The sequence below is a fragment of the Anticarsia gemmatalis genome, chromosome 14 (assembly GCF_050436995.1).
Source record: "Anticarsia gemmatalis isolate Benzon Research Colony breed Stoneville strain chromosome 14, ilAntGemm2 primary, whole genome shotgun sequence".
NCBI lineage: Eukaryota > Metazoa > Arthropoda > Insecta > Lepidoptera > Erebidae > Anticarsia > Anticarsia gemmatalis.
The window spans coordinates 4,941,040-4,967,304 of NC_134758.1; the positions used below are offsets into that span (position 1 = coordinate 4,941,040).

Consider the following 26,265-nt stretch of genomic DNA (forward strand, 5'->3'; position numbering starts at 1 on the left):
CTTATTGACTAACTCTAATATGATTCTTATTTAAACTTAATATATTTCCATCAATTTTAAACATGAATAATAATTTTATATATGACATAATAGAATTGCTTTGTAAAAAAAACATGCAACGGATCGAAGTTTATAATAAGACTAGATTATATTTAGGAAATCGGATTAACTCAAACCAGGACTTTAGTAAAAACTCGTTTGCACTTACCGAAAATATGCAAATGCTTTTTTAAGAACTTATTTTATGATGTATTTGAGATGAAAATAAATTGATACGGATGCTATTAGTTAATTAAATTCGTCAAAATTGATACCTAACGATAAAATTTGATTACTATGTGATTATTTCTATAAATAGTTGTGTAATATGTTGTTATGCGGAGATTGAAATATGACTCAGTCGCAGTATGAGTTATAGGATAAGCTCTGTAAATGGCAAGCTAGTCTATTTCTATTTTTACTTGATCTTCACAGAGAACATGATATAAATATATCCATTTATCAAATTAGTTTCACGTAATAGGGGAAAAACCTATTGCCATTGCCGGACAAAAATAGACCCTGTAGTCCAACAACTTAGTATATAGCCTTGTATGCAAGGTTTGCGACTGACGAAGGTATATAATATAATCTTAGAACTTCAGTGACCCGCAGGCTTTTGCAGCTGACGGTAGCCAGTTTGATACAGCTACATTATTTTGGAAAAACACAGAATTATTATTGATAATATAGATAAATCGCGCACGCCAAGGCTCTCTGCTTAGTTGTTAGACTAAAGCAATCAATAAAACACTTCAATTCAATCAAACTTATTTATAAACGTATTGGTACTATTATTATAAAACTCGACTGACAGATACACTTTGCAACAGCGCAGGTGCTAGATATAAATTGCAATGTCATAATAGGCTAGATGGTATTTAGATATGCGCTAATACTAGCTTTTGCACAGACGTATATTACTCATCTCAGTGTATTGCAACTACATGTTTAGTCTTAGTATTGGTTTGGCATAAAATCTGTCCTAAGTTCCATGAACTTGTTCTTTATTTCTCTGATCAAAACGGTCTGTACCGCCAAAGTTGTGAGTTGCCATTTTCTACAGTCAGCTCTATCGACTAGCGAGCCATCGAGATTTAAACTCAAACTATGAAGAAATCGTAGAGGGGCTTAAAAGATTCATACACAATTAAATAAACAAAATTTTCATATAATCATATCAATCAATCATATCATAACTGAAGTAGAAAATCGAGCTACGAGTAGTGTTTATAAACGACCTAAAGGCTAGTTTAAAAAATAACTTAAAAGGTAAATCACGAGGTTTTGATAGTTTAGGATAAAAATATACAGTACATTAAAATTATGGAATTAATCTTTTTATGTGTTTTAATACAGGCACTTAAATATTTAATGTCTTGCCAAAGAACACGTAGTGCTATGCAAATTAGATAAGTTTAAGTTGTCAGGCGCTGATCCCAATAAATAATTTTAAATATTATTATATGATGCGAGAACTCGTTGATCAGAATATTATAAGAGAATTAAAAACGAACGATGACAAACGAGCTTAGCATTTTAGGATTCCTCGTATCCTCATCCTAGTAAAATAAAAATGAAATCGTGCGAAGAAGGCATTCGTTTCGTTATAAAATATGTGGGCAGGCATGAAATTAAATTGAATATTTTTGTAAAATACGAGCATAAACTTCTACTGTTATCTCTTAAATTTATATAACTGATTTTACAAATGTTCATTTTATTAATACATACAAACTTTACTATAATTTCTGCCGTTTTTTGTGTGAGGCGTAAGCATAATAAATTGAAGTCATGAAACACCAACTTTTTGACCGTACGTTATAAGCAAGCATTAAAATTGTGGAACCTAAACTTCGTAGTCAAATATTATACTTTACTATATATTTACATATTTCCGCACTATTTTGACCAAATTTATTTTTAAACAATGTTAATTATATATATTCTCACGGCTCCCGCAGCTATACTTTTTTTCAACCATAGCATTATAATATATATTTATAGCGCATGTACAACAATTCAATCTAAATTCAACAATCAAATCTTTTTTCAGACTTTAATTCATAAATTAAGTATCATATTTTAGTTAGGCACAGGTAGAGTAGATTGGGAATAGTTAGTGCGTGAAGTATAACCAAACTATGTATGTATAGCCACAACTGAATACCATTTAACCTTAACAATCTTAGGGCTATGAGATAAGGTAACATTTTTATTTTAACTAAACGATGTCGGAGTTCGTTATGTGTTTGAGACAAATTGTTTGTTCGTGCAATCTCAATATCGTCTATGGAACCGAACATTTTGCAGTCAGTGTCTATCAATAACTGTCAAATCGGTTTTAATTGTTTTTTACCGTTACTAATTACATTTCGCTTTATTTTTTAAATTATTACATTTTGCTACAAACTGTATCATTGTCTACCAACTTAGTATAAAAATGACGATTGACCACATGGTTAGCGCAGCTTATGAATATTATACATTTTCTTGTTTTAGAACTTTGTCAACGTTTTTAAATTTTCACTTTGTCTAAGACCCCAGGCTTGTTTCACACATATCCGGTTCGGCCCGTTTTAGTTCGGCGATATTTATTGAAGAACAAAACCGACTCGACTCACTTGTACTGCTTGTGGTGATCGGGTTCATCTATATATCTTCGGTTTTGACGCCCGGCTTGGCCGATTAATGCCGAACCGAATATTATGTGTAGCGAGCCTTACTTGTAAGAATATTATGACCAACATGACTACGTGTTCACATCATATAGTTTAATTATTTCGTTACATAATTTAGTAAAAATAAAATACAATATCCCTGCGATTACGCAATTAATATAACCCGACGCCGCGTCGACATCGTGTCATATTTATGTGTATACCTAAATTTAATTAGCATCGTAAACCATGACTGGGTGCCATAAAACAGGGATATAAAGATATTTCTGTTTAATGGACATACAAATAGCTGTGTACATAATAAGTAAATATTTTTTATTAGAAATCGCAAGTCTATACGTAATCATCCCTTTTCATGTGTAACCCTCAGCGACAAATTACTCTGACAAATATCGTAGACTTTTTCTGGTGACGGAGTATACTAATGTAGCTCGATTCTCTACTACTATCGACTACCGACAGAATTTTTATACGAAAATCTGTTTGGCGCTTCTACCGGAATCCGTAAGAACTATTTTGTCAGTACATTTTAAATGTCAAACTCTTGATACTTGACAGTACCGACTTCATAGAAAAGTTACCGTTTAAAGTCCTATTTAAAGATCGTTACATAATATAACATACAATTTTTTTTTTCAAAGGACGGTTAAAGTTTGTTGTTAGAATAAATATAAAAATAGCTGATTCAAGTCAAAGCTAGAACAAATCAAATTACAGGCAATGTCATAAATAAAACATCAAGGAAAAATAGATATACATCAATGCATTACATATTCAGATGAAAATATCAGCCTGACCTTTCACAGAGTTCAGGCTGTTGATCAAAACGCAAATTCAGAAGCAATTTCAATATTGTAATGTCAGGATCGCTTGAATCTTTTATACAACGTTCTGGCCAAATATATTTTGTGATTTGAATATAGATACATATCTTTAAAAACAAACTCCGAATATGAAAATAATGTACCTACTAATTTCCCTATTATAATAAAAATCTGTTACTCAATTTTAAGGTTTTGTTGCAAATAATTTATCACTAAAATTATCCTAATACTTTTACCCTGGGAGACCTTTACAAGCGGACGGAGTCGCGAGCAGAATATATGGTATCTTTATGTGGTTGGGTAACCAAGTAAAACCATGTTAATTTGACAAAAAATGTACTCCGTGCATCAAGTCGTTTAGCAGCCCGGAAGACTGAGCTTAATGATTTTCTCCGAGATGTGTTCTACTCTACATGCGACATGGCGACATAAGTGACTAATGATTGCTTGTGAAAACCATCCCATCACGTGTTACAAATCTAACAATAGTGGAATAATGAGTTTATTTTCTCTAACTTTATGTCTGTCAACTTCCACAATACATCCATACTAATATTATAAATGCGAAAGTAACTCTGTCTGTCTGTCTGCTACTCAATCACGCCTAAACTACTGAACCAATTTGCATGAAATTTGGTATGGAGATATTTTGATACCCGAGAAAGGACATAAGCTATATATCATCACGCTACGACCAAAAGGAGCAGAGTACCAGTAATTAATGTTACAAAAACGGGAAGAAATTCACACATTCTCTCTTATTGGACGCAAGCGAAGTTGCGCGGGTCAGCTAGTGAAAGATATAATTTTAAGTTTTTTGTAGTTAAATATTGATGTAAAACTTTCTTCTTTAATTTAGTTGAATTTCGCAAATAAAACAGTTCAAAATATATATTTACCCTCTTATTCATAAACACACTAAACCTATTTTAGTTAAAAAGCTACTATAATATGTTTTCTCTTTTTCATTTCGCTAAAGAGTGAAAGAAACAAAACACTTTATAAGCCTTTCATAACTTCATATATTTTTATGAATAAGAGGGTTAAACTTCTACTATAGTGCGACAATTTAGTAAAGAGTTTTGGCATGTATGATTTATCCAGATTGTCATTAAAAATTCTGTGAATTTACAATATAGAGTATCTGTATCAAACAGGCCACCGTCAGCTGTATAAGCCGAGTCACTGATGTTATAAATTCTGAATGTTGTATACCTCCACCAGCAAACCTTGCATACAAGCCTCTCTACTAAGTTGTTAGTAAGGTTAGTGTATTAGATTACTTAAATGTTATAAGCAAGTCTAGACAGACGGTTATAGGTTAAAAGTTATATCTTATCTATACTAATTATTTACTTAGTAATTTTTATTTATAAAATTTTTAAACCAGTTGACATTATGACTATATCAAAATGTGAAAAGTACGCTGTAAGTCATGGCTTAACATACAATGTCAAAAAAAGCGAGATCATGGTCTTTGAGGCCGGTGGTAAAAGCCCTACATCATTGCCACCTATATATCTCAACGGGTCACAGTTAAAGAGAGTTTTTAACTTAAAATATCTAGGGCATATTTTGACACCCGATCTCAAGGACGATGCCGATATAGAGAGGGAGCGGAGGGCGATGTCAGTGAGAGCGAACATGCTAGCTCGCAGGTTTGCAAGATGCTCAAAAGATGTTAAAATCACTTTGTTCAGAGCTTATTGCACAACATTCTACACATGCAGCCTGTGGGCTAGATATACTCAAAAATCTTACAACGTCCTCCGCATCCAATATAATAATGCCTTCAGAATGTTGTTGGGACTGCCTAGGTTTTGTAGTGCATCAGGTATGTTCGCTGAAGCGAGAGTGGATTGTTTTTACACCACGTTTCGCAAAAGGTGTGCATCCCTGGTGCGCAGAAGGAGGGCTAGCTCCAACAGCATTCTGATGATGATAGCGGATAGGTTGGACTGTAGGTACATGAATCACTGCTGTGCTACTTCCCACGGGATGGTGCGGCGGTGATTGGTGTGCCTGGTCTGAACTATTTTATTTTATGTTTACTGTGCCTATTGTTTTGTGTGTGTTTGTATGTTTGTTTACTGTGTCTAATTTATGTTGTAATTTAATATATTAACATAGTTATTAAGGAATATTGTTACTAACCCAATGAGTCACTGTTACTTGAAATAAATGAATTATTATTATTATATTATTATTATGTTTGAAACCAGTTAATTTAACATACGGTTAGTGTATTAGACTGCTTAAATGTTATGAGCAAGTCTAGACAGACGGTTATAGGTTAAAAGTTATATCTTATCTATACTAATATTATAAAGCTGAAGAGTTTGTTTGTTTGTTTGTTTGAACGCGCTAATCTCAGGAACTACTGGTCCGATTTGAAAAATTCCGCCGCAACTAACAGATGACGTAGTTCGTAACACATAACCAAATTAATTGGTTGCATTAAGGAAATAAATTGGATAGCTATGAAACAGACTATGTGGTAAAGTTTTAAAAAATAAACAACGGATGATATATAAAAAATAATTACGGGTTACGCGGTTTCGGACGTATCATCGCAAGTATACGCGTGTGAAAAGCTCCGGCGCAGATAGGTCTGTCTGTACCTACAATAATATTCTGAATCCAGACGGGTAAGCAATGGTTAGTTTATAAAAAGGGATTATATTTTACACTGTAAACTGCTACGGATACAGACGAGAGCGGAAAAGAAGGTAACCACAGGAAATCAGGCCTGTCTGAGCCTGTGTCACAGTGTGTGCCCTTTGGGTCACTTTCGTAAATAACCATTCGATGACATATCGAGTGCTTCGCAATTCGCGTGCTCAAACGAATAAGCAACAGTACAAAATTCACGCGAGCGGAGCCGCACGGGTGAGCTAGTATTTTATAAAACATTCATCTTCCTGCAATGAACATTTTTCTTAGTAGTTAGTTTTTGAGGAACCAATTATCCATTTGTATAATGATGTTCCTTATTTCTGATATATTCAGCAACAGATTAAAAATCTTGATGAATAAAGTGATCTACACGCAACGCATGTCAACAGCAAATCTGCTACATTAGGTGTCATCGACATCCACACGAAACAGTTAGATAATATTTGCGTGTTTCTAATTGCTTTTATTTAAAAAGTTTTACTTTTTTATTCAATTCTGTTCTTGTATAATGTCGCTAGCGTTCTTCACCAATGATATTTAAGATTTTGTTGCATAATATTATAAGATGACTGCATAAAAACGTGCTTTTAAAGTAAGATACGTTCAGCGCAAACTGCGTCATAGCATGACCAAAAACTCTCACTATCAAAAGTAATAACATTCCATGATATCTAGACCCACATTAACCTTAGACTTTGTTTACTACCTTGATTTATAATATAATCTTACTACACGTTATCATTATTTCAAAACATTATATTATCTGGTGCAGAATGCAAATGATAGTCACCTAATCTTTCATTGAATGTTGGTCAATGGTCAATGGCAAGGAACCCTTGGACTTAAAATTTTCGACCTTAGATTGATTTATCTATCTACTATCCCTTATCAATCACCATCATTAAGTTTTGAATTACTATATGGATAAACAAACATCATATTTAGTTTTGAAGATCATTACTTTTTCCATAGTCTGACCACATAGTATAGAGCTTTGTCATGCATGAATTATCTAAAATATTACTATTAAGAATTTTGTGTATTTTCAAAACAAAGTAGCTCTACGAGACAAGCCAACGTCAGCTGTTTATGCGTACGGGTCACTGATGTCCTAAATTCTGAATGTTGTGTACCTCCACCAGCCGCAAACCTTGTACAAGGCTCGCTACTAAACTGATGAACTCTATTACTTATCTAGATCAGATAGAATTGAATCCCAATTGTCTTCATCAAGCGAATGTTATACGCATCTATTAGACTTAATCACTTCACCAGAATTACTAATATCACAAAACATTTTCAAAAAGGTTTTTTCGCAAAAGCCTACACGAACGCTAAAACATTTCGTTACCTGTGATACAAAAGTCACGCATAGTTTTGACTCATATTTAATAATCACCTTCACTGATAAATAAATTAATAAAACATAATTTGCCTTTAAGAACTACTAAACATGTGATTAAACATTATTATACCAATTAAATATTGTTTTCTGCTACAAATTACAATCCCTTATTAGTTAAATTTATACCCACTCAAAAATATAAAAACCCGAACTTGTAATTTACAGCTCCAAAACCTAATTGAATATTTTCCTGTTTTAAAAGACTAATAGGTTTTTTGGATTTTGAAATATTTTTGTACGGCCTGTATCCTTAAACTTTTTTCTTTCGTGTCAGTGGCCCGCCTTTTTCCAAAATTGCTATCTTCTTAATGATCTTTGGGCTCTTAACCGCCTTGAAATCCACTGCCTTTATTTTTTATAGTTTTTTTACGGGAATTCCAAAGTTCGGAGACATTCAGCTTTATAACTTTTAGGAATAGTGACTTATCTTAAGTCTAAGTAACGTTAAAAGAAATATCAAAGTCACAAATGCGAAGAATTTGTATATAACAATAAAGAGAAAAAAACATAATGTAATAAACTTATGTACTTATTATTTTCGTAACAGATTATAAGGCAGTCTATGAAATTGCTAACATGCTCAGTGTAAGGTTGCCTTAAGAGGTAGGAAAAGTTAACTAGAATAAAAACAGGATTGATTCAAGACTTATTTTGCCTTAAGCGCCTTTTTGTCAGGACCAAACAATAAGATGGGCTTAGTCAAAAGTCTATCTGTATTTAAAATCCATGAAATCTTGTCCCAACTGCGACTGACCATATTTCTTCTGACGTAACACAGCTTAATCGAACTCTATTAAGCTTTTTATTTAATTTACTACAAGAACTCTTATACTTGATAAAGCAAGTTCAGGAATTTATTGTATTACTAGCTGACCCGCGCAACTTCGCTCGCGTCACATAAGAGAGAATGGGTCAAAATTTACCATGTTTTTGTAACACTTTTTACTGTTACCTACTCTGCTCCTATTGGTCGTAGCGTGATGATATAAAATATGCTTTTATTTCACGAAAAATATTCTCAAAATTATTTATATTTCTTAGTATAACGAAGTCGCGCTAAGACATATCCGCCATTAAAACAGTTGCCATGGCAACGGAATTTTGTTAATTCAATGTCATTATAATATTGATTTTTCGCGACTTTGTTGAATTTTCTGAATTTTCCCGGGAAATGCGTCATTTTCCCGGGGTAAAAAGCAGCCTATGTCCTTTCTCGGGTATCAAAATATCTCCATACCAAATTTCATGCAAATTGGTTCAGTAGTTTAGACGTGATTGAGTAGCAGACAGACAGACAGACAGACAGACAGACAGACAGACAGAGTTACTTTCGCATTTATAATATTAGTATAGATTTATTGTCCATAGATTATAATTTTAAATTAGTTTTGGATGTTATGTGAATATCAGTCAGGTCGTAGCTCTTAGTTACAGATTTTTCCCATTCTAAAATTAATAACCAAAATTAAATAAATATTTACAAACAATGCCTTTCGAAAATCCTTGGATTTTGGAGTGTACGTAAAAACTATTTTTCAGACGCTTATATAATTATATGAATATAATAATAATAATATGAAGTTAAATAATTAAAGGTAAAATTATTTGTTTCGATAGCTTAGTTAATTAACCAACACTTAACGAGCGATACGCTTAGAGAGAGATAATAAAAAAAAGATTAATCCTTTTATGTCCCACTGCTGCGGCAAGTCTCCTCCCGTAATGAAGGAGGGGTGACCTTGAGTTCACCATGTTGTCCAAGTGCAGAAGTCCAAGGTTAGAAGAAAGTGATATTAAAGACTTATAGAATCGGAATAAAGATACGGTCATATAATTTCATTTCATTTCGACTATTTAATCGGACTATATGTTGGCGAAAGTTTCCTTGTATGCCCTGCTTTATATAGTATTAAGAGAAATGGGTCACTATTTTGTTTTGTACTGGCGCCGGACTAATCTCAAATACGTCAGTGTTTCACACAGTCTTTGCGATAACTTAATTCCTGGTTTAACCGACGGTTAAAGGGTAACAAACATAAACAAGGAAGTCGTTGAAACACAATCAATTAGACAAATAAATATTGTAGATTAAAGACTAATACGCTTTGCTTTAGTCGTATTGATAATATGCTTCCTACATTGTTTTCCATATAATTATACGCTTCACCATTCTAATTGTATTGGGGAAGAATATTCCAACGTTTTTATTTAAATACAAACTTCTAGATTTTCCTGCACTCTCTTTGGTACTCTATCACGTCAAATGTCATCTAAGTGGTATAGTCGAAAAGCGTGGCAGTTATTTTAGCATTAAATATAAATCCGGATGAATATAGATGACTTTTATTAGATATACTTTATTATACTTAGCATCTGTAATGTCGAGTAACACAATACATTTCTCTAATGATTTGACTTTAACAAAGTGGGACAACGACTTGCAGCAAGATTACACATCCGCAAACAAGAAGATACCTATGTGTTAAAAATAAACTGCCTGACTCGTTTGAAATGACCTATAAAATTATTGTTTGGATACACAATTAGAGATAATTGTGTTTTCGCCTTCTGAGTACAGTTAGCAACACTCGCGAGATTAAAAACGCTTTTAGAGACTGTTATGAAGAAAGTTGCTATAATTCTCATTCGTCTTTTGCTTTTCATACGAAACCTTTATGAGATAAAAGGCATAAAGTCTAACCAGCACTAAATAGTGAAGAAACCTCTTTCTTCTGCAGGCTCTACAATTTTAGCCAGGTAGACGCCTGACATTTAAAATTAGCATAGAATTTGTCTCGAGTAAAACAGTCAAATAAAGAATCTTTTCACAAGGCACTCAGCTACACGAACTTATAAGCAAAATCTCCTAAATCGCTTGTCTTTGCCGGAAATTAAATGACAGGACCTTGTAATCACTAGCCAGAAGCGTGTCTGCGACGCGAAACGCCAGACAAAATAATATTCCATCTAAATATACCTAATCTTATTTTCGCTCGATTTATTTTTAAACAGCTAATTACCTCCCTAATTAAAACCAAAACAACAGCTGAGTCAATAACACAAAAAATAAATAAAAATAGAAACACGATAACGCTTTGAACATTCACTGTTAAATTAATTAATAAGACTAATAATAAATGCATAATAAACAAATTGCATCGAACTGCATTCGATTTATAAGGTAATCAGTTTGTTTTGGTCGCGGTTGCAGTGTTTATATACGAAACCTGGTCTCAACTGGGGGTGAAGTCTTGCCAGGCACGTGTGTAGAGTAAGCAACCTTACATTACACAAGTTTTTAAATACAGATACATAGGTCATTCGTAAGATAAAATATGATAAACTATGTTCGGGTTATTTATAACAACATGTTTACGATTCAATTTTGGTGCTATGCTAACGGGCTCATTCAAGTTTCGTACGCCTCCACCCTGAGCGGCTTCGACAGAATTAGTTACGCTCGGAATTTAACGAGTTTGTATCATAAAGTAAAATATTTCGTTGTAAAAGTTTTGCGCAAGGAAATTGTTTACGCACCTAGAATATTATTAGGGACTTGTTTACCGGGACTGAGACGAGTATAAAAAGACTGGAGCTATTTATTTTCCAGCCATTAGATGAAGGAACATCTCCGGAGTGAAATATTCGCGCTTTTTTGAGTTACCTGGAAGTATTGCAAAGGTGAGTTATGTTTTTAATGTCTGCCCTTATTTCAAAAATAATAATTACCTGCAGCAACCCAAAATACATTATGAGCTCGTTTTATTTTTCTACTAATACTTAATAATACCAATTCCAAATTAATTGTTTTTCTTTATAGATAAACAAAAGATGCAAGGCAAATACTTCCTATTAGTGCTAGTAGTGACATACAGCCAGCACATTGCTTCATCACACATCTTGACATCGTCATACGTGGATATGTCTTTACCGGCTTGTAAGAAATTGCTGACATACGCCGTGATGAACGATTTGTGCCCTACATATGGAGATTATTCCTCAGATTCTTCCGGTAAGTAATTACCTGTGATGTAATATAAAGTATTAGCTTAGTTATCTTGAAGACGGAAGGTATTCTTATTCATAGGCACTGCAATAGACCTAGTTTGTGATATTGTTGAGAAATAATTACAATGTCTATATACCTATACATTATTTACACGTAGGTAATGTCCCACACAGTATCAGTATTGTACTCTTAATAGAGAGTTAGGGAGTAGTTCTACAAAAGGTACCTATAAAATAATACCTTCTGGTTTCAATTATACTTAATTACGTTATCAAAACATAGTGATTTACCAAATTTTCGAACAGTAGTTGAAAACATATTTACGACGTCATGATTAATCTCAACTTGCAGTTTTTAATAGCAAATCCCTATTCATACTTTACACAGCACTATAAAATAGGCGCACTTTTTTATTTGCCTATTTTATAAAATTGTATTTAATTTTACTGTCTGACGTCTTTGAAAATACGTCTTATTCCAGTGATAAATATCTTAGTGCTTGCGCATCATTAAAAACGTGCACATTGAAAGTATATTGAACTCTCAAAAGGAATATTCCGAGCGCAAACAGAGAGATAGTACATTTATAAGACACTTGGCGTAATCTTACAATTCTTATGCACCATTTCTTTTCCAGAACAAGGATATCTGCCACCAATCGCACAAGAACTGGCACTAATTCAACAAGAATATAAGGATAACATCATTAAAAAGTGTTGTTCAAAACCTTGCACTTTAAACGAATTGCTAGCTATTTGCTAGAGTACTCAGTATTTAATCAATTCTCAAGTAAAAAGGTAGTTATTTAAATTATTGAATGTAATCGTAGAACTACTGTTCGAATGTAGCATCACAATGCAATGTCCTAGTACCTAATAATGTAAAATATAATTCGACCGAGAACTTTGTGTCCTCAGTAGTTATAGAATTGAATAGGTGTATATGAAGTCGATTGTTACAGACAAAATTTAATGCAATAAATGGTTAAAATAAAGGTTTGAAAAGGTCGGGATTCATCCAGTAAAGGATATCTAGTAATTATCGACTTCTTGTCAGTTAAATTGTGTTTTGATGAGATTTCTCGCTTGATTGTAGTTTTCGCTACAACAGTGAATCGACTGTACTTTAGTATTATTGAAGTAATATTATAACAATAAACCAACTTGTCAACTATTTGTGAGCCCATATCACCCATTTCACCGCGTTTCTACAATAGTAATAAGTTTATTAGAACTGTGGAATGCTGCTTTAAAGTTACGTCACCCACCAATTTTACGTTTAATCTTTTTTAATTTTAAGTCATACAGTTAATTTAATATTAGTTAGTTTGATGTTATTTTATTTTTTTAACAATTATAATATTGAAAGGAATCATTGTTTTTCATTCTAATCTTCATCAAGCCCTTATTGCTAACCTTCAAACTGCTTATCTCCAAAAACCCTGAACTTACCTCCCTAGGGAGTTATTATCCTTATCTATGAGAAGGAAAGTGCTTACAAGCAATGATACAAAATATAGAGCAAGTCTACGACACAGAATGAATCACCGTACAAATATTCCAACAGGACAGTGGAATTCTTCGTTATTACTGTCAACAGATGCGTTCAACAACCCTAGGTATCAAATAATTAATTGTAATCTCAAAAGTTGTTATTTCAGTGTTGACATAATGCAACAACAACGATCACGGCTCAGTAATTAGACAACTCGTGGACAAAGCGTGACAGCTAAGTTCATAAAAAATATCCGACTATAAATAGTGACCTGAAATCGAGAAGAAAACAATAACATTTTAATCATGTTTGTAGCATCAAGCGCATAAAAAAAGAACTAGAATAATACATCAACTGGAAGGTAGTAACAGTCATTTTTATGACTGCGAATTAACGATGGGAAACGTCTCGTTCTAAAACGAAATGTAGGCGTCACAACAAACATTATTTTGTCGTAATCTAAATGTCTAAACTCGATGAAAAAATCTGGTTAAGAACAACAACTGTTAATAATAATGTGTCTACTGTCTATTCCGATATAAACAAAGCGATTTTGTACTGCGTATATTTTTGTACTTGCAATGCCAAATGAGACGGAATTCCGGTCCGCATTCGTTTAACATTGACCCTCTCGAACGCAAATAAGCGTTAGTATAGTTACATCAAAGTACAGGCAGAGACTGCTACGTCATCTGTGATAAGATCTGAAACGATTTGATTAGGTATTATACAACAAATATTATAGACAGTCTGATTCATTGACTGTGGTAGTTCATAGGTTCGCCATGTTGCACTCAATTATTTTGTTTCTAATTTTGCGGCCTATACATTCTCAAGAAAGAAATAGGATTATTTTTTGGCAATATGAGGGTAGATAAAACCGTTATCGTTCAAACTTACTCATATAAAATTACTCATCGTATTATGTTAGTGAATGTTTGCACTTAAATACTTGATCTCTTTGTGTCCTCAGTCTTAAAATAATATCAGATATTAATATTATTAACATTCTCGGAGCACATAGTGTATGTATTTGGCACGTGACCTGGTTAAGCATATGACAACAAGTTGAAACATATTTTTCTAATTGATAACCCAGTCCGATACTACGTGTGACGGTCGCTTTTTATCACAACATTAGAGTAGGTAAAGTTTTGTAGTAAACAGATAATATTGATAGGAAAGTTCCCTTGAGACTATGATTACGTGAGCAATAGCTATAGATAATACTGAAATATGATCTAGGAGTTATAGCCCATCGAACTTTTTTGGGGTGTACCTTGCCCCTGGCAACACCAAGTAACAAAGAAAATTAACTGGGACATGTGTTGCAATAAAACTTAATAAACATACAAATCATGTTAGTCGGTAATAATTTAATAAGTTTAATGCACTCAGGTATCAAATTATCTAGGGGTCACACAACTACTTACTCTCATTCAACTGTTTGCTCTACGAACAAAATTGAACTTTAGACCGGGAATTAGCAAGCAATTTGTATTATTAACTTTAATCTGTCGCGACTTGTATCTACACATAATAATAATGCTATAGGTTTTATGCCCAAGTTATCTATTCAATAACGTTAAGCTCCTATAAAATGACAGTTTGAGTAGATAAACTACCGCTAAATGTAGCTCAGAAACCGGGCATTGGAGATTCATTGGATTATGACAATTCGTATAAGTAGTTCAGTCAATATTGATTTCATAACATCTCAATAAAATCAACCAGTTCATGAATAATATTTCTTCATCATATATCGAGAGTAAATAAAATATATTTACGAATAACAGAAATACAACTCATGATGTTAAAGTTTATCTCGTCCCCTTCTGTGGGGAACTCCTTCAACTAAGAGTAAATAACAACTCTGTGTTACTTCATTATTATTATTATTATAACAATTGCACATTAGCTAGCTTGTGACTGTTTTATAATAATTTCCCATTATCTAGGTAGTACACCGTTCGACACATTGTAGCCAAACTATACTTTTTTAATCCAGTACCTAACCGAAAGTTTGGTAAGGTGCTCAAAAATTAAAATCTTCGATAAAGCGCGAGGCTAAACGCGTACGTAAGTCGTATTCACAAATACAGATACGAATGAAAACTTACCTTCCTAAAGCGCTTCGTGAGAGCTAAATACGATGAGGTAAAAAGTAATGTTACAAACACTTTCTAAAAAATAAGGTGGTCTTCCACGCAGGCGATTCAAGTTTTAAATATTTCTGTCGAGTGTAATAGTCAAAACGAAAAGAAACAGCTCTTCAGACATTGTTCAGTAGAGTCCCATCGAGTCGTTAAATATGCCATTTGCGGGTATTCGGACAATATTTCACACAAGCCTTCAGCTTCGTAAAAAAAGTTTTCTGTAATTGCGCGTGTTATTAACATTTACTATAGTTATTTCCGTTTGTGTAAAATTTTCACAGTTCATGCGAGATCAAGAGCTTATTATACAAATGATAAATTGTCACATTTTATCTGTTATTCCTGTACAATTGTAGGTACCTACTGGAGACTTGAGACGCCTGGTCACTTGTTTTCCACATGCACATCTTCTAGATCTTTCTTAAACATGTTTCAAACAAACAGAACATGAAGCTTCTAGTTGTTAACTTTATAACTGCTTTGACGCTTTGGGTACAAATTCTATATGCTAGCGAGATAACGAAACATAGCCATAAATATCCCCCAAGTAAAAGTTCAAAATAATTTAGGAATAAGATTGGATGTATTCCAAAATAATCACTGCAACGGATAGTGAAAGTGAGGTCTAATTCGCCTTTATGAGACTAGACTTTAAACTGTATAAATGCCAAACAAAACCAACTACAAATGCGAAACTTTTATCTGAAAATTCTAATTGATTTTGTAATAGGTACCAAATTATTGTACCTACGAATAACTTGAATATTTTTATTCCAGACCTCAGATAACACGTAATAAAACAAAATACAAATCAGTTATTAGTTTCGGTACTAAAACTTGTTGAGTCGAGACGAGATATCGATATCTTTAGGACAACATTAAACAATAGTAAAATTAAAACATTTTATTACTGCATACTCTAGTAAGACGTATATTTACAAAACTTAACTACTACACAAATTAAATGACGTAATAAACCAAAGTGATATCTATCTCTCTCTTTTTACTATAAAAAGAGCGAGACGAGAAGCTTATTGACAAAAGTATTTGTTTACTAGGCAAGTTAGTGGAGTATTCCTCTTTCAGAGCCATTTTTCAGGACCTATAGCTACAAAAAAAGAAAAAGTTTTGGTGCTGAAAGTCGAATACTTCAATTTAGTAAGAAATGTGCAAAAATAGACGTAAAATTATTATTTACTAACAGCGTAATTTATTTATAACAGATCGTTATTGCTATATATTTTCAATCGCAAACAAGCAAGTTTGCATTTCTTATCTAAAACAAAAACCTGGTGAAATTGACAATGCCATACCTACGCAATCGTTAGCGCTTTTCATAATACTTATCCATTCCTATATAATTTTCGACTACCCTAAGGCTGGTTTTTCATCAAAGATGCGATAGCGTGGCAGTGCGTAATGAGTAAATTGTACTAAGAAAAAGACACTACGTACTTGCAAAATTGGTTATCTTTTCACATCACCGGTGAAAATGCAGCCTTAACAAATGCACTTGGCTAAATGTACGATTCCCAATTGATGAATGAATCCATGTAAAATAATATTCATTCATTTATATAACGCGTATTTTATATATAATGTTATTATTATTATGAGCTTTGTCGCAGTTCGTCGTTTGTCACTAATTAACTAGATATCTAAATTATACAAATGTTTTAACTACATAAATTATCGTTTCAAGAATTGCCCGGAGTTCATACATCAATCGCGAAAAGCACATTATACCTATCGCCAAACAATCCTAGCAAGTTCCTTTAGTCTGTCCAATTCCTATATCCTATCACTGTCTTCTTAGAAATATTTGAAAGTGTCAAAACGACACGACTTTTGAGAACACATCACTCGATCATTTTTAATATCCTAATATTTTTATCGACTACAAAAGTCCCTCCATTTCCTTCATGAACTGCATGTAAGCATCGTCCTTGCTTGGTGCTTGCTTAGGAACGTCAGCCGGCCTTTGTACGGTCCCAGTTTTGATTCCCGGCTTGGACTTCTTGTCTTCCCTTTTGACTCGCAACGCTGACGGTACGAACCTTGTAACGTCCGCGGAAAGATTGCGTATTTGAGGTTTTGCACTTATAGTTGCACCTGGAACAAAAATAATATTATTATACAACACATAACAATTATCACGCCTATCATTGGCAGCGGTGTGTTAAAGGAATAAGAAGTAAGATTTACTCCCATGTTTCGCCTTTTAAAATTTCTCATACTTTAATACGAGGCAAGCTTATTGCCATGTCATTGTGGCAGGCATGAGACCTATCTCCGGGCTACTATTGAGAAATACTTTAATATAAATAAGAAAGAATATCCCATTACTCGCTCCGGGAATCGAACTCGAGACCTCGTCAGCAGTATACACTACCGCCCAAACCACAGGAGCAGTTATGTACATTCTGATACATACTTACGTAGGTAACTAATGAGTTTGCTTAGAATATAACAAAAAAAATATTTTCCCAAGTAATGTATTAGATAATAAAGACGTAAAGTCGTAAACCTTTATTACATAACGTAATATATTGCGTACTTGTAATCACTGCGTCGCGTCATTGTCTACCGTTCATTATCACACATCTTCGGTATAATAGGCAAGTTAAACAGTGAACTATGAGAAAATATCACCGTGATTTGTAAAAGTAATGCCATTTTATAATAAGCTACCATTACTATTGTTTATTGTCAACGCAATTGAGAATCTCATTTGGGTCATAAGGAGTCAAAATCGCATACCAAGACGATAGCCGCATGGCAATTTTTGAAATTCATTCGGGCTTCGGCTGGCGCGAAAATAAGTTATAATAAAAGCTTCTAGGCTTAGAATTTTCGAAATTGAGGTTAATCCTATGAAAACTCTTACAAACAATACAATGTAAAACTAATCCCGAAAGATTAACGGAACAACAGTACAAACGGTACAATTCCAGGCGGAATAAATATTTGTGCATCACAAAATATTTGTTCCACCTGGAAATTAAACCATAGACCCGAGCGCCAATTAAGCAACTAAATGCAACCTTTAACTGCACGTTTGGCGCAGTGGTTTAAGCGGTCACCTCGCCGCAATAACCGTAGCGCCGCGTGTGGTGGGTTCGAATCCCACCCGGGACAAATCTTTGTGTCATGAGCCTGGATGTTAATGTATCTATATAAGTATGTATTTAAAAATATATAAGTATGTTTATCAGTTATTTGGTTACCATAGTACAAGCTCTGCTTAGTTTGGAATCAAATGACCGTGTGTGAGTTGTCCAATAATATTTATTTATTTTATTTAATGAAGTCATGGACTTTATCGAATAATAATAATATTTTACCTTGTTGAGCATCCTTCTTCGATATGAGTTGTGGGGCTGCCGTGAGCACCGACACTTGCGGGTGAGGCTTGGGCGGAGGAGGCGGCACCAGAGGTCTTAGTAACCTCGGTGGAGCACCAGGCGGTGGTCCCGGCGGCCTTAACATAGCACGAGCACCCAGGCCTGGGGGACCAGGAGGCGGACCCGGCGGGGGTCCAGGAGGCCCTGGTGGAGGACCTGGCGGGCCCGGCGGTCCTGGTGGCCCGAGTCTTAGTGGTGGGGCCAAAGGTGCACGTAGAGGTGGTGGACGAAGACCTGTGAAATAGGATAAGAAACTTTTTACTAGAATATTACAAATGTTTGAAATTATTTGTTTTCAGCTGTCTGTTTAAATGTAACTTATCAATAAACGTACAAATTATAAATAGAGTATATAAGTAGTAATGTAGTAATTAATATAATACTATTTTCCAAACACTTTCAGATAATAACAGTGTTGACGATTGAGTGCAACTTTATGCTGATTAAATCCATGCGTAGAGACTCGGCTTAAAAGATGGTCTTCTTCTACCATAAATGATCCGTCAAGTACATACATACATTTTGGACTATAATTTATGTAACTTATAAGAACTGTTCTATCATACATGTCTTAACAACTGTGTATACCTGGTGGTAGCAGCGGTGGTGGCATCTGTCGTATCTCAGCGCCGGGTGGTTCAAGCGAGTACTCGGGGTGGTTAGGCCCGAATCCGCCGTGGTGCGTCTCGCCCTCGCTGTCCGAGTCACTGTCCCGCCCGCCTGTTGTGTGAGTCCCGCCGGTACCGCCGTGGCGTTTCAACGCACTCAGTCTAGGAACAAACAAGTACCCATATAATTAAAAGTGCAAACTTTTAGAAAAGACAACTCCCGCAATAAGAATTGCTCGTGTCGCGGGAACAAACATACAAACAACGGACAAAAAGTACAACCAGACCCGAAACAATTATTTGTGGATCGCACACATAATTGATAAAAAAAAAATGTGGATCGCACAAATAATTGTTCCGTATGGGAATCTGTGGGACCACTGCGCAAAGGAGGCAGTCAAACTGCTAATGATACCTCGATATTTTTGAAAATAACGTTAGGAGATCTGTTTACTATTTTGCATGTATAATAAGTTAACACCGACTACTGTTTTCATTTCAATTGTTGTATCCCTAAACACAATTCTAAAAGGCCTCTAGACCTATAAAACTATTGTAATACAAATATATTGTGCAATAATATTAAGGTTTGCCTTCAAAGAAATTGAACAAAAGTTGTTTTAATAGAAGCATACACAGCGTTGACCGGTGACTCTGTGCAGAGGGCATTCGGTCGACTGATTTAAATTCAGTCTCTACGATCTAACGTCATTTCTCAAGTCGTTTGGCACCTATACAATTTTAAACCAAACGTCAAAATGTATTGCACAATAATACGAAATAAAATGTTTAGATGGAGTATATTATTATTTTAATATCCTGAACTATCCTTGTCAAGGACAAACAAGTTAACAAATATTGCGCAATACTAATCTTTAATTAAGAATTTAAAAAAATGCAATGAAATTGAAACTCGCACAAACATTTGTTCAGTCACTATGTAGGTACTCAAAAATATTGTGCAATATAATTGATTATGCAGGGCTAGGCTACAATAATAATGATTACTATTTGAAACAATATAAAAGGATATTACAGAAAAATGCAAATATTCTTCCGCAGTAGCTCGCCAAGACTTAGAGTGAAGCAATATAAAGTCAAAAAATATAACTTACCACAATGATTATGTGAACCAATTATAATTCAAAAACAAAAGACGAACCTAGCATTAAGATCAGCAGCTCTATCCCTTTCTCTCTTCCTGTGTACTTCTTCCATCTCTTTCATAAAGTCGTCTATATTCTGTCCAGAGAGCGCCAACATTCTTTGCTGTAACGAGGTAGGTTTAGGCGCGGGCGTCGCGGTGAGAGTCCCATTAGAATTGTTGTTAGGTACATGGTTGTCTTCATCCATTGCTTCACCGTCTATGTTTTCTGGAGGCGGCGGTTTCGCTTGCACTGGTAGTTTAGGAGGATTTGGCAATACCGGCTAGAATTAAAGATAACATAATAAAGTAATAGCGAAGTTTTACAAACATTCGTCTCTCGTAAGTATTAAGACTCTTAGTATGACAGGAAACAGATGTCCATCAGGACGTAAATGGCTTTTGGAAAAAAGTTTTTTAGGTGTGGTATGGCCACTTTTAGAATTAATACAGTAGACTGCCTGATTTAATACAGTATGAACACAAAAGCTTGTTAGTTACAGAAATATACATCATGCATGTGTGTTAAGACTTATACAGCTCTTTTTATTAGTAAATTCTTCTCTATTCAAAATCTATTTTCAGTAGAAGTCTAGTAAACAATTAACTTACAGCACAGTTCTCTCCCGGAGGTCCTTCATCAGCCATGTCAGAGAACCTCAGGCTCTTCTTCTCTTTCGTCTTGTCCTTAGATGGCCAACTTTCACTGACCAATTGTTGAAAGTCAATGGGTGGGCCCTGAGGCACGCCGGGGGGTTCCAAGCCGGCCGGCCTTTCCTGAAAGCATAACGGCTTTACAAGAAATAATATCGACGTTTAATAAACATTTTATGTCCTTATTGATATATTTTTTTCAAGATTAGTCAATTGTTTTAAGTATATGTTTTACACGAAAGTGTTTGAAAAATTCGTGATACAAATGATATTTTGCAATTTTTTCCCAGAATGTTAGTCATATGTTTCGCCTTTTTGCATCTTTATTAACATGATTTACATGTTTTTTCAATTAATTAATTAGTCTAATTACATAGAAGTTTGGCTTCATATTTTATGTAGCAAATACTCACTTTGTAAACAGAATCCTTCTTTAGTATAGGTTTGACTATCGCAGGTGGAGGTATGTTAGGATGCGCCGCGTCCAATGGAAGAGGTATTTGTGAAGGTAGATTGCTGTATATTAAGTTATCTGGTATCTGCAAACAAAATGTTTATCAAAATATCACTACCTATTTAAATTACCGTAATGGCAAATTGCAAGTCACTGAAAAAACAAATTTTGTTGTTGTGTTGCATAGAAACTACCATTAGGTAGTTAAAGAAATTGTTAGCAGTATTTTTTTCAGTAAGTCCAAGAAAGTATCACCCAACCAATAATCACACCTAAAGGTGACAGCCTAATGTGCCTGGCAAAATGACAACCTTTCAGAAGGGGACCAAATAAGCACATGGACAGATAGCTCCTGTGTTTAACATGTTAACAAGACACATAGCATTAAAATTGTATATAAAAATTCATCAATCTGTTTCTTTACCCAGTATTATAACCCTATTAACATGCTTCAACTGTGTTATGCACTGGTATATAAACATATTATTCTAATAAGATAAAAATAAAATTATAACATGAAAACAAATAAGTGGGCACTTCAGATGATAACAAGAAATATTTAAATAACAGACATTTCTGTTTATTTTGAGTGAATGCACTACTATCTGAAGTTAATTCCTATTTTGTAATTTTTTCAACTAAGTCATAAAAGATTATAAAATGTCATTGCTCTTTTAAGACAATGTATAAACAAAGTTATGTCAAAATTAAAACATAATTGCAAGAAACATGTTTACAAAACAAGTGACATTTAGTTTATGATGTTACTTGCATTTGCCTGTGATTTCGTCCCCATGAAACGATTAAGATAAGCATTGTGTGTTAATCTAGGTCAGTGTATCTTAAACTGTGGAAGACCCCTGGGGGTCCGCAGTCTTAACTTCAACAAGGCCTGTTATTTATTTATTTAAACTTCTTATACAATTTGTATAAAGGTGGACTTAATGCCTCAGGCATTTTCTGCCAGTCTGTTATGTTAGCCTAAGAGGTGTGATTAAGTAACAAACATGCATCCTATCCAAACTTTTGCATAGAGTAAATATTACCTACACATAATAAATATAAATTATCTTACCTGTAAAGTAGGCAATGGAATATCGTCTACTTGTACTGACTGTGCATGTTTCACCGATTCATAATAAGAGATTAAATGCGCCCTCCTTTTATCATATTCCATTTCCTGTCTTTTTAATTCTACCCATTTTTCTGGATCGTCTTTGTCCTGAAATATCACAATGCTAATTTATTTAGAGGAAAAAACGCAAAAAATACATTTTGATTGTGACCAAAAAATAAAATAATAATAGATTTTCATAAATAATTCATGAGAAGTTTTTATATTTATAGCCTTCTTGTTAGTATTATGTAAGGATACATTTTTCAAATTGAGAACATTCTATGCAGCCAAGGTCCTTTTATATTCAACTCTACTTGTCTTATTTATGCAGGCTAAGAGCCTATTTATTCATAAATATGTTCTCACACAATTATAAATAAAGCTCTATAAAATAAGCTTATGTAAAATAACTACATTGCATAGATACTGCTGTGAATTCAGAAATAATGTATAACATACAAGAATCATCTTCACATAAATTTTAAGTATATTATTATATTCCATTTGTTTTCCAAAGTCCTATTTTAATTAGTTCATACTTACATACATCTTGAGCACTCTATCAAATGTTTCTCTCAATTTTTTCCTCTTTTCTTTTAAAACCTTTTCATTGAGAGGTGAGGGTTGTAGAACATTATACTCTGAAAAGGTTTACAAAATTCTGATTTCTATAATTGCTAAATATTTAAAACATTTTAAGTATTAGAAAACTTACCTTTACACAATTTCACATTAGTTCTAATTTTTTATGAATCAATTAATCTGGTCTAACAGTAGAGACTAAGCATGGCTGACAAAGAAATATTTATGTTCAAGAAAAAGACAATACTAACCCATTTCATCAATTTTCTGCAGTTCTTCCAAGATCTGGGTAGGATCTTTCATTTTAAGTACAGCTGCTCGCACCATTTGTCTCTGCCTTTTATTTTTCTTCAATTCCTTTTTTCTTGCCTCTTTCCCTGTACGTAAATGTAATGTTGTCTATACATTCTAAATATACAACAAAAACATACATATAATCAAGAAAGAGATGATATTTCATCATGCAAAATTTAAATATTTGATAAGTCTTTGTCCTCTAGGGGAACAACAGTGGACTAGGGCATTTAATCATATCTATTTATAGAACTGTGGGTACATAATAACTTTATACACTGCAATACAGTTCATGAAAACAAAAGATTTGGTTTCACAAATTAGGCTGATGGTATTCATGACCAACTTAAAATATTTTGCATGTTATGTAATATTCATGTTGAATCGATGTTTTTAGCATAGAATTGCGCGTAATAATGTACTGAAGAAGTATTGTGTAGCTATTGCACAAGATTTTTTGAATACAAATATACTGTAGCCAGATTTCTGGGATGAGAATATCTTAGTCATATTGAGCTTATATATTACAATTGGACTCATTATCCAAGTGCACTGATAGATACAAATCATAAATAAGCAATTTCTAGCCGGCTAAACAAAAAAGTAACCCTATAAAATTAATTGATAACCAATACTTACGAGCTTGATCAGTCGGATTCATATATTTACCACTTTTAGTGGTATTTATTGATCGTCGACCCATGTTGTTGTTTTTTTTGTGTTCTTTAAGTTCACAAATTACTCATGAAACCTTTTTTGAAACATAAAACTGTATTAAAATAGTTGTACGAAAATCAAACGGCCACACAAGCTTGTGATTGTCGATACGTTTGACAACCATGACAAATGACAATTGACAGTTCAGTTGACAGAAGTGTGCTGTCGTTGCCAGCTCTAAAAACGGTAGCGACCAAAATACTTTGCTTCAAAAGAAAAGAAAGACATGCCAATCGTTTCTTTTTTTAAAAAGTCGGTGAAGTTTAGGTAAAGGACGCTTATTTAAAATTTACTATGTATTTTTTTAACTATAGTTGTAGAAGCCCCAAATACGCTGTTTAATTTCATAAGTAAACAATAAAATTAATATTTATTACCGTATATAAAAACCTGACATGTATTGTCAAACAGTCAATGTGGATACAATTTATGAAATCATGAAGTGTAATCCTTAAAATTTACAGCCATCAATAATAGAACGCGAAAAAAAATCAGGACTACTATTTGAAGCGGCAACATTACGTAATTTTAGAAAATTTGGATCTTAGGCCTTTCAGCCAATTTTTTTTTTTTTAATAGTATTGTTGTAGGATATTTTCAAACAAAATTGTCTCTTTTTTTCTATTAATCCATTTTTTGTAAATAAGATGTATCAGTAAGACTGGAGTACCTAACCTATAAGATTTGAGACCGGGGTGAAATTAAAATTGTCATGTACACAAAGTAAAAAGAACATGTCGCGAATAGATGCGGCTATAAATATTTCTTAAGATTGTGATTTGTAATTTTTACGCTAAACTTTACTGTTAAGTACGTGCAAGATTCATAATTATGTTTTTAAAATTATAGCAAAGATGTAGGTACCTACCTACACTGTCTATATTCATCTAGTTTCAGAGATTTTGTCGTTTGGATTTGCTGCATTTCCGAGTTAAATTTTAATAATATTTCAACGTTACCAAATAATCAGTTATAAAGAAGGACAAAGCTACAAAAATATAACCTGTAGAGAAGACATTACCTTGCAATGTGCATAATATTAAAGTTATTAAACTCTTGATACAACCATTTAGATAATTATTGATACCCCGATTAACCAAATTGGAAACAAACAGTATCTAGCTAGACATGTATGTAAGTAGGTAGGTACTACGGGTGCATAAAAAAACTAAGGTGGAAGGTACGTACCTTAGTACCTACTGATTAAAGTGATTAGGTAAACTTTTACTACTTAGGTACCTACAAAGTCCTTAAATTTACTCCTGATTAAAGTGATTAGGTAAACTTTTACTAGGTACCTATATCTACCTAACTTTTAAGTAAGGCATTTAATCCATATCTATTTAGGCATTAAATTATATTATCAGTATAACAACTTCGTCAGTTTATGTAGGTCCATACTTACTTTGCACGCATCCCCGGACTATGTAGGTATCTAGCTGAGATGACTTCTAAGCAAAAAACTTAAATTTAAGGACACGCCAGGAGCTAAATAATAGCATAAATATTATTAATAATTGCATTGGAAGTGGTTAAAATAGGCACTTGAAACCGTCATAATTTCCTGGGTAGGTATTACAAATAGGATGCTAGATAGAGAAGAATAGGACATACTTAGGTATAATACCTACTTGAATGACACGGCATTCACACGACGAACTAAAATAGCGTCTGAGACTCGTGAGAAACAACCGGAAATTATGTGCATACCAGCTGTCTAGCCATTCACATCAGTGTTTTTCAATGGCACATGTCATCATTAATCTATGATAAAAAGTAGCATTTTAATTGACAAATCTCATTGATTCAATTTACTACCGTTGTAACAAGCGACCTGCGTAATGAGTTACTACGATACGATTGCCGTATCGTAACCGTACATGCCTACGTACCTTCCCATTTAGTTATGGAGAGAATATTTTATAGACAGACTCGCATTACCTAGATGCCTACCCAGTATTTACACGTATTTACGCGAGACGGTCTTGCTTGTATTCGCGTAGCATG

The 26,265-nt window shown here is 33.7% G+C and overlaps 2 protein-coding genes across 3 annotated transcripts; one reads left to right on the forward strand and one right to left on the reverse strand.

Annotated features, from left to right (window-relative positions):
- The first annotated feature begins 11,043 nt into the window (after positions 1 to 11,043).
- Positions 11,044 to 13,000, forward strand: LOC142978382 (uncharacterized). The gene is made up of 3 exons (XM_076122811.1): positions 11,044 to 11,306; positions 11,446 to 11,637; positions 12,272 to 13,000. Exons 2-3 carry the CDS (start codon positions 11,457 to 11,459, stop codon positions 12,394 to 12,396), a joined length of 306 nt encoding a protein of 101 aa, XP_075978926.1. The 5' UTR covers positions 11,044 to 11,306; positions 11,446 to 11,456; the 3' UTR covers positions 12,397 to 13,000.
- A 3,173-nt stretch (positions 13,001 to 16,173) lies between these two features.
- LOC142978438 (uncharacterized) lies at positions 16,174 to 24,382 on the reverse strand. 2 transcript variants are annotated; one of them, XM_076122899.1, is made up of 10 exons: positions 24,181 to 24,382; positions 23,499 to 23,624; positions 23,209 to 23,306; positions 22,624 to 22,770; positions 21,508 to 21,633; positions 21,053 to 21,217; positions 20,459 to 20,724; positions 19,277 to 19,458; positions 18,629 to 18,922; positions 16,174 to 17,396 (listed from the first exon to the last, which is right to left on the reverse strand). In XM_076122899.1, exons 1-10 carry the CDS (start codon positions 24,242 to 24,244, stop codon positions 17,182 to 17,184), a joined length of 1,683 nt encoding a protein of 560 aa, XP_075979014.1. In that variant the 5' UTR covers positions 24,245 to 24,382; the 3' UTR covers positions 16,174 to 17,181. The 2 variants fall into 2 exon arrangements, with proteins under 2 accessions (XP_075979014.1, XP_075979013.1); XM_076122898.1 differs by having other exon boundaries at positions 21,053 to 21,232.
- Positions 24,383 to 26,265: the final 1,883 nt, after the last annotated feature.